Consider the following 9,806-nt stretch of genomic DNA (forward strand, 5'->3'; position numbering starts at 1 on the left):
TACCCTCCCAGGCAGAAGTCCGGGCAAGGTTGTTTATGGAAGACCAGCAGTTACCCATGCATACCAGCCTCCCCTCTCCGCACCACCGATGTTATCTAAGGGAAAAGGCAAAGGGGCCGATGCAGCTTGGCACCAGAGATGTTGCAACTCATTTCTACAGCTGAGTGAACTGGAGCAACGTGAAACAAAGTGTCTTGCTCAAGAACACAACACGCAGCCCGGTCCGGGAATCGAACTCCCAACCTCAAGATTGTAAGCTTGATGCTGTAACCACTGAGCCATGCGCCTTCACTTCATCTCAACCACCACCACCACCACCACCAACACCACAATAAACATTGCTATTGTCACAATGGTAACAACCAACATCACAATCACAACAAATATCATCATCATCATCGCAACAAGCACTGTAATCATAACAAGCAATCATCATCACCATCACTACCCTCAACCTCACAACTGTCACCTTTTGTCAGCACCACAACTGCTGTCATCATCACACTCACAACAACCATCATCATCATCAACAATACAAATAGAAATAAAATATTCAACAATATATACAGAAGCAAAACTACATATTGCAATGTTAGGGGGGGGGTCCAGGGATTCATTGATGAAGGATGGATTATGATGCTATTAGGGAGGAAGACTGATGTCAATACAAGGGGGTAGGGGGTAGGGACACATGCAGCATCACAGAAATATCCGGAAGAAGTTTATTCTGGCATTATTACTACTACTACAACTACTACTACTATTACCATTATTATTATTATTATTATATCACCTTAATATTGATTTCAAATTCTGGCACAAAGCCAGCAATTTTGGGGGAGGGGTTATGTTGATTATATTGACCCCAGTGTTTGTATCTGATACTTATGTTATTCAATCAACTGTGGAAGGACGAAAGGTAAAGTTGACCTCAGTGGAGTTTGAACTCAGAATGTGAAAACGGACAAAATGCCACTAAGTCATTTGCCCAGCGTGCTAACGATTCTGCCAGCTCAATGCCTTACAGAATAATAATAATAATAATAATAATAATCCTTCACAAGGCCTGAAATTTGGGGGAAAAGGGAATAGTCGATTACATTAACCCCCACTGTTTAACTGGTCCTCATTTTATCAACCCTGAAATTATGACAAACAAAGTTGAGCTTGGTGGAATTTGAACTCAAATGAACGAAATGCAACTAACCATTTCACCTGGTATGCTAACGATTCTGCCAGCTCGTCACCTTAATAATAATAATAATAATAATAATGAAACTAAGAAAAAGAAGCCAGTTCCCCTAAATTAACCAAAATAAAAAGACCAACTGATATTTTCTACATATTGTGTAGAATTTACTACTTAAGTTAGAATACTTGTGGGGTTGGAGGATGAGCTATGGCCATGTGGTGGCATTAATGGCAAATGAAATGAAAATAAAGGCAAACCTGATGAAGAATGCTTTCTGGTCCAGCAAAGAGCTTTGATAAATAATGTCTGTGAGTGTGTGTATACGTGTGTGTGTGTGTGCGCAACAGAGCGCTAATGTTTTGAGGGAAAAGTTGGGCATAAGAGGAATTCGATGCAGTAAGAGAAGAGACTGCACTGGTTAGGTCATGTGATCCATATGGCAGTTGATAGTTGCATCCAGTGGTGCCAATCAAAGTGGCTGGGACTTGTGGAAGAGGGAGACCCAGGAAGACATGGGATGAAATACTGAAGGACAATATCAAGACATTGAGCCTTACAAAGGAGATGGTTAAGGACTGAGACATCTGGTGCCCTGCCGTTCTAAAGAAGTCCTGTCCACCATGGAAGAGCAGATACTGGTGCTGGTGCCAGTTAAAAGCACTCTATGGAGTGGTTGGTGTTAGGAAGGGCATCCAGCTGTAGAAACCATACCAGATCAGACTGGAGCCTGGTGGAGTTTTCCAGCTTTGGTCACACTGTCGAGTCCATGCCAACATGGACAACAGATGTTAACTGTTGATGATGATGACATATATATGGCCTTCGTGCGGGTGGCACGTAAAAGCACCCACTACACTCTCTGAGTGGTTGGCGTTAGGAAGGGCATCCAGCTGTAGAAACTCTGCCAAATCAGATTGGAGGCTGGTGTAGCCATCTGGTTTCACCAGTCCTCAGTCAAATCGTCCAACCCATGCTAGCATGGAAAGCGGACATTAAACGATGATGATGATATATATATATATATATATATATATTCCTTTGTACCTCTGTAATTCAAAGTTCTAGCCATGTTAAATCCTGTGTTGTACTGATTCTGCTTGAGGATTACAGCAAGTATGCGTGTCTATGGAATACTCAGCTACTTTCAGAGTAAGGTTGCTTGACTGAATGACCAAAACTAACATAGAAACCATTACCATCAAATGGAAGCAGCTAGCAGAATCAGTAGAGCATTGAACAAAATACCTTGTTCTATTTGATTTACCTCCCTTTAAGTTCTATTTATCAAGTTCCGCCGTAATTTGTTGAAACTGACATGAGATGCGTGTGCATGCATGCATGAATGTGTGTCCGTCCCTTCCTTGAAGAAATTAGCTGGGGACCAGAACAGCTCCTTCCTACCTTCCATTGGTCAAGCGTTAATCTAGACAAATCTATGCAGAGAAGGGATGAGTGCACAGCACACAACGTGCATACACTGCACACAACTGAAAGAGAAGAAGAAGAAGAAGTAAGTGCCGACAGTGTAGACCTGCGTTGGAGACTTCTTTGATGCACATCTTCCATTACGGTGCGCAAGTTACTGCTGATGTGTTTACCACGTTCTGTGTGTAATTCAAACTTTGTCTTCACAGCAGACTTGGAGATACATTCCTAAAAGAGAGAGAGAGAAAGAGAGAGTTAGTGAATGGGAGAGGCAGAGAGGGTGCTAATGAGTGGCTGAGAAAGAGGAAGAGAGAGAGTGAGTGTCTCTTAACAATAACTTATTTATCTATCTTTTGGCAAATATAATTCTCGTCAGCAGTTTTCTGTTCTATGCTGACACTAACTTAGCTACCTGTCTGTCTATCAACAAATAGAATCCTCGTTAGCCATCTTATATTCTACTGTGTTTTCCCTTTGAATATGATGAATCATAGACTGGGAATCGGAGTGTTCATTTCAGAATTATTATAAGAGTCCTATTTCATGTACAGTTGCATTTATTTTTTTGCTCTTTTTTTATTTTATTTGTTTTTTTCACTATTAAATATATTTAAGGGTCTATTACTTAATTGCAAAAATAAACACATTTTTTAGATTTAGCTCAAAAGAGTTTATAATCGTTTTGTTTTCATAGCAATCATGCCAAAGAGAAATCTCGATGTCGAGACGGACACAGAAGAAATATTGAACATGAGATCACAATGTTATCCCCTGAACAGGAACACCAACCCATTACAGGGTATACTCATTCAGTCGAGTGGGGCTTGAGTAATGTGAAATGAAGTGTATTGCTCAAGGAAACAACACAGCCTGGTCAGGGAATTGAACCAGGGTTTTGTGACCACAGGTGCAACAGTTAAACCACTGGGTTAGTATCAATGCTAAGTAAAAAGACAAAAAAAAAGGGAAATAAAAAAGTAGAAAAGGGGCAATGTATTGACCGTACCTCAAATGTTCGTTCAAAGTTTGCAAATTCAAATAAACGAACTTGAAAACCTTCCTGTAAGGCACCAACTAAAAACAGAAAAAACGAAAAAAGAAAAAGAAAAAAAGTGAGAGAGAAAAGAGTTTAGATTTTATGATTACATTTTGGATTTATGAGGAAAACAAACATTTGCAAATCAGGGCAGGTATAGCAACTATGTCGTTATGAGTTCAATCCCAATGCAGGACATCTTGGGTAAATGTCTTCTACTATAACACAGGGCCAACCAATGCCTTGAGGGAATTTGGTGGATGGAAACTGCGAGGAAGCCTATCATGTGTGTGTGTGTGTGTGTGTGTGTGTGTGTGCGTGCCCATATCAGCTTCACACATGCAAGTGTGCTAGGTCAGTGTTGTCTCCGTTGCCACCAAGCCCTCCAGCCAAGAAAGGGCATCCAAACACAGAAACTCTAACTGAAACAAATCCCAACGCCACCATTGACGGGGGTGGTGTTGGGGAATTACAAAGATGCAATGTTTGTGGCTTGAATATCTTCGATCATAGGCTTGTTTAATAAGGGGCTGAGCTGGCGGGGTTAGGGTTAGGGTTAGGGTTAGGGTTAGGATTAGGGTTCAGCAAGAGTAACAGAAAATATCTGCTGCAAAGACATTCGTTCAGACCGTTTGGATTTATTTCATGAAAAGACAACAGAACTACTTTCCTACCTGTTGTTCTGGAACCATAGATAATCATCGGTGTCATTATGCTTGTGTGGGGGGCTTAATGAGATTTGTTGAATTAGAATGTCTGTGGTTGGATGCCCTTCCTGTCATCAACCCCCACTTGTCTGGCCATGCAGAAATGTGTTGCTTGGAGACATGTTTTTCATGGTAAACCGTAAATGAAGGACGTTGCTTGTATGACAGTGACACTCATTTACAACTGTCAAACAACACCTGGTATCCAATCGTTAGGGACAGGTAGTTGACATAAAGGTTATCAAAGCCCCCCACCCCTATCCACTAGGCATGCCATAGTTATGGAGAGGTAGGCATGGCTAAAGGTGACAATCAAAGAAAGACTTACCTGGTGTTGGCGTTCCTTTATCTTCATGTAACCGGGACATTAAGGCTTCTCGTGCCGACACAAAGAACACACGGGTTTCAGCGTCTTCTGGTCGCACTACATTCAGTTCCTTACCAAGAAATTGGACATTGCGTTCCATGTGTTGTTTTCTGACCTGAAACACAAACAGAGAAAAAAAACTGAAACACAAACGAAAAGAAAAAACATTCAATGATTACAACCCAGACATACACATATATTCTTTTATTCTTTCATTTGTTTCCATCATTTGACTGTGGCCATGATGGAGCACCGCCTGTAGAATGTGAGATGCTTATAGCACCTAGGTTTCCCAAGCGGTCACTCATCTAAGTACTCACTAGGCTCAACATTGCTTAACTTTGATGGTCGGACGAGAACTGGTGCATTCAATGTGATATGTCCATAAGCATATATGCATGCCATTTATTTAAAGGCCAACAGCTCACTCACTCATACTTGTATACACACACAATATGTCATTGAATTGTCATCATCATTATCATGTCACCTTTTCTATGCCAGCATGGGTCAGACGGAATATGTTGAGGCAGATTTTCTACAGCAGGATGCTCTTCCTGTTGTCAACCCTCACAGGTTATTTTTCCATGACCAGACACAGAAGGTTGGATATGAAGAACACCAACTATCACAGAATATCAAGACAAGGAAACACACACACACACACAACAGGTATCCACAGTTTCTGCCTTCCAGATCCACTCACAAGGCTTCGGTTAGTCTATAAATTGGTAGAATAAGTAGAAGACTTAAAAAGTAAACGCTGGGGTCAATTTGATTGACACTCACACACACACAAACACACATTAACATATACACAGGAAGGAGCTTCTATTCTGTTTCCATTTACAACTTCTACTCAGATGACATTAATTGACTTGAAGAAACAGTTAAAGGCATTTGGTAAAAATGGCATGTAGTGGAACTGACCCCTGCGTGGTTGCATAGCCAATTTCCTGCCAACATAACTATGCTTTAGTCTATGTCAGTCTGTTTGTCACTGTATGTATGTATGTATGTATGTATATAAGTATGTATTATGTAAATATGCATATGTGTGTGTGTGTGTATGTATGTAAATAGCTGTATATATATGTGTGCATAATAGAAGACATTTGCCCAAGGTGCCTTGTAGGAATGAACCTGAAACAATGTGGCTGGGAAGCAAACTTCTTAACCACACAGCCACACTCATGCCTGTCTGTGTGTGTATTTGTATTTATTTTCATTAAGTGTTTGCTTTTACAAAACTCAAGACATTCACAAGATGTTCTTTATTTCTCCTGTTAATAAGTCACCTGTTCACTTTTTGCCTTTTGCAGCTGTGTGGAGTAAGAGATCTCTTTCAAACGTATTGACCCCTTTATAGCTTTACAGTAGGAAGTAGGAAAGCTGACAAATCCCAATCCCCTTCAGGTAGATGGCCCTGCTCGATCTGTAGAAAAGGTGTAGGTAGAAACTTCATACGAAGTACTCAGTGTAAGCTATGGACACATAAAAGGTGCAGCAATATCAAAGGAAGGTTAACCGGGAAAATAGTTTTTGTGTGTGACATGCACAGGAGCAATAAACATTGAAGATGTACAGAAAACAGATTCCATCACATGCCAGGGGAAGAAACTAGAAGTAATTAATAGCCTCTACTACCTAAGCGACCAAGTCTGTAGTGGGGATGGTTGCTCTGAGAGTGTAGTGGCCAGAATACGAATAGCCTGGGTAAAGTTCAGGGAGTTCCTACCTCTGCTAGCAACTAAGGGTGATAGGTAGACTGTATAATGCATGTGTGTGAACTGCCATGCTACATGGCAGTGAAACATGGGCCATGACTGCTGAGGACATGCGTACGCTTGAAAGAAATGAAGCTAGTATGATCAGCTGGATGTGTAATGTCAGTGTGCACACATGACGGAGTGTGAATGCCCTGAGAGAAAAGTTGGACATAAGAAGCATCAGATGTGATGTGCAAGAGAGACAACGGTGCTGGTATGGCCATGTGTTACATATGGATGAGGACAGCTGTGTGAGGAAGTGCCACTACCTAACTGTGGAGGGAACCTGTGGAAGAGGTAGAGCCAGGAAGACATGGGATGAGGTGGTGAAGCACAACCTTCAAACATTGGGCTTCAAAGAGGCAATGACAGGAGACCAGGACCTTTGGAAATATGCTGTGATTGAGAAGACCTGACAACTAAAGTGAGATTGCAGCCATGGCTGATGCCAGTGTTGCATGTCCAGCCCATTTAAGAGTACCCTTGATGCGTTGGACAATATGATATGCTTAAGAAGACCTGTTGAGTCAAGTAAAACCAAAGTCGTAGCTGTGGCCAGTGCCCGCTGACTGGCTCCCGTGTTGGTGGCACGTAAAAGCACCAGCCGAATGTGGTCGATGCCAGGTCTGCATGACTAGCTCCTGTGCCAGTGGCATGTAAAAACATCATCTGAACATGGCTGATGACAGTGCCTCCTGACTGGCTCCCGTGCCAGTGGCAGTAAAAAGCATTATCTGAACGTGCTTGATGCCAGGGCTGCCTGACTGGCTCCCGTGCTGGTGGCACGTAAAAACCACCCACTACACTCTCTGAGTGGTTGGCATTCGAAACAACATCCAGCTGTAGAAACATTGCCAGATCAGATTGGAACCTGGTGCAGCCTTCTGGCTTTTCAGACCTCAGTCAAACCGTCCAACCCATGCCAGCATAGAACGGACGTTAAACGATGATGATGAAAGGTGAAATATCCACACAGACGTGCATATATTTCTACACACACACATATATAAAAAACACCTACTGCTTCAATATCTTCTTCAATAGCCGAAACATCCCATCTGTTTTGTAAGATAAAGATATTTGGTTTAGAGAGTTTAGAGCTGACTTTGTGGAAAAAATTCTTTTCCTGAAATAAAAATCAAAAATAAATTTTTTAAAAAATGTCAATTCTTAGAACTGGATGATGATGATGATGATGATGATGATAGAAAGAATGGTAGTGTTGATGATGATGATTATAGATTATAAGCGAATGGGATGGCTGTGTGGTTAAGGAGCTCACTTTGCAGTCCTGTATTTTCAGGGCCAGTCCCATTGCTTGGTTCCTTGGGCAAGTATCTTCAATTATAGCCCTGGGCCAACCAATGCCTTTGTGAGTAAATTTGGTTGAGGGAAGCTGTGTGGAAGTCCATCAAAGTGCAATACATTCATGTTTATGTGTGTGTGTGTACACACATGCTTTTGTGTTTGTGACTTAGCGGTCAACCAAAAAAACTGATGCGATAAGTACCAGACATGAAGAGTGGGGGTCAATGTATTCCACTAAGCCCCTTCAAGGTGGTGCCTCAGCATGGTCACAGTCCTACGACTAAAACAAGATAAAATATGATGATGATGATGCTGGTGATGAATGTGATGGCTATAAGCTATGATGATGATGATGATTACAATGGCAGCGATAGTCATAAGGATGGTGACGATAACGAAAAGTAATAACGAAGATAATAAAAAGGACGACGATGACTGAGATGAAAATGATGGAAATAGGTGTAACGTAGAAAGAGTAGCTGATATGAGGGAGGGAGGGAGAGAGTGATAAGTACAAGAATGGTATAAAGAAGACATAGTAATGGTGTGAGTGTTGAGAGCAGAAGCAGTAGTTTAGCCCCTGGTCTGCCACGATCCAGCTGAGACATGATCAAAGAGGCATTCCAGTGGTGACATTCCTGTCTTTATGGATATCAGTACATATTGTGTGTGGGTGTGTTGCATCTATAGAAATCCACACCTTACAAGATAGCAATCTGGGAGTCGCACCAATAGATTCCTCATGGTCGAAAATGCCCGGAATCGGCCATTTATTATTATTATTTTTTTTTTTTTTTTTCGCTTCCTAAGAGCTGAATTTTTGCATTAAAAATCATTTTAAACCATAACTTGTAACAATTTTTAAGTGGGAGAAATACACCAGCATTTGCAAACACGAGTTAAGTCCCCTTCTAGCGACGGTGTAAAGAGAGAGTGAGAGAGAGATAAAGAGAGTGAGAGAGAGAGAGAGAGAGATAAAGAGAGAGAGAGAGAGAAAGAGAGAGATAAAGTGAGAGAAAGAGAGAACAGAGAGAGTGAGAGAAAGAGAGAGAGAGAGAACAGATTTTTTAAAATTTCGTCTTTTTTTGGCGAGTGATCAATATAAAACGATTTGCTGAATATCCGTTGCTCTCCTCATGGCTGGTCGTGCGTGAACATGGGGGACTGTAGACACGCTCCTTCGCAAACGATCAGCCTTTTTTTTGTAAACAATGTTACGAAACTGTCCACGTTTTTTTTGCAGCGTCCTGCACCCAGATATGCATCTATATATACAGGTAGATGTAGGTATGTACATACATGCACGTATATACGCATAAATGCATGTACGTATATACGCATATATTCATATGCTTTCGGTGCAAATGGATTTCTTATACGACGCCGTATTTTACAATCATTTAAATAATAATAATAATGGTATTTTTATAAACATTGAAGTTTATGGCGTTCACTGTACAATGACTAACGAAAATAGTCTAATAACGAGGCATATAAGCACTCGGCAGAAAAAAAACAAAGCTTTCCTATCTGTGTGTGACGGTAACACACTCATGTTAATAAAGGGATGTATGTATGTATATATATATATATATGCATGCTTACTATAGCCTCAGGCTGACCAAAATCTTGTGAATGGATTTCGTACACGGAAACTGAAAGAAGACTGTCGTATATATGTGTATATTTGTGTATGTGTGTTCCTGTGTCTTGTGTTTGTACCCCCACCATTGCTTGACAACTGATGTTGCTGTGTTTACATTCCCGTAACTTAGCGGTTTGGTAAAAGGCACTGACAGAATGGGTACTAGGCTTACAAAGAATAAATCCTGTGGTTGATTTCTTCGACCAACGACGGTGCTCCACCATGGCCGCAGTCACATGACTGAAACAAGTAAAGCAATAAAAATCTATGCCATTTTAACCCCGAGCAAGGCCGAGTATCTCTGCTAGTCTTATCTAAGACAACACTGTACAAAGTGTCCAGCTTTTTTTTTTTTTT

The 9,806-nt window shown here is 41.1% G+C and overlaps 1 protein-coding gene and 1 pseudogene across 3 annotated transcripts in view; both read right to left on the reverse strand.

The window, feature by feature from the left end:
* Positions 1-9,806, reverse strand: part of LOC106881618 (mitofusin-2) — a 52,515-nt gene that overhangs the window by 24,121 nt on the left and 18,588 nt on the right. For all 3 annotated transcript variants that reach the window (XR_008266864.1, XM_014932083.2, XM_014932082.2), the window contains exons 7-10: positions 7,518-7,622; positions 4,689-4,842; positions 3,624-3,691; positions 2,724-2,845 (exon numbers count right to left, since the gene is read on the reverse strand). Coding sequence is in view for 2 of the 3 variants with exons in the window: in XM_014932083.2 (XP_014787569.1) it covers positions 2,724-2,845; positions 3,624-3,691; positions 4,689-4,842; positions 7,518-7,622 (449 nt within the window). In the remaining variant the exon portion in view is untranslated. The remainder of the gene's footprint in view (positions 1-2,723; positions 2,846-3,623; positions 3,692-4,688; positions 4,843-7,517; positions 7,623-9,806) is intronic.
* On the reverse strand, positions 4,999-5,117 carry LOC128250942 (5S ribosomal RNA; annotated as a pseudogene).

This window comes from Octopus bimaculoides, chromosome 26 (genome assembly GCF_001194135.2).
Source record: "Octopus bimaculoides isolate UCB-OBI-ISO-001 chromosome 26, ASM119413v2, whole genome shotgun sequence".
Classification (NCBI taxonomy): Eukaryota; Metazoa; Mollusca; class Cephalopoda; order Octopoda; family Octopodidae; genus Octopus; species Octopus bimaculoides.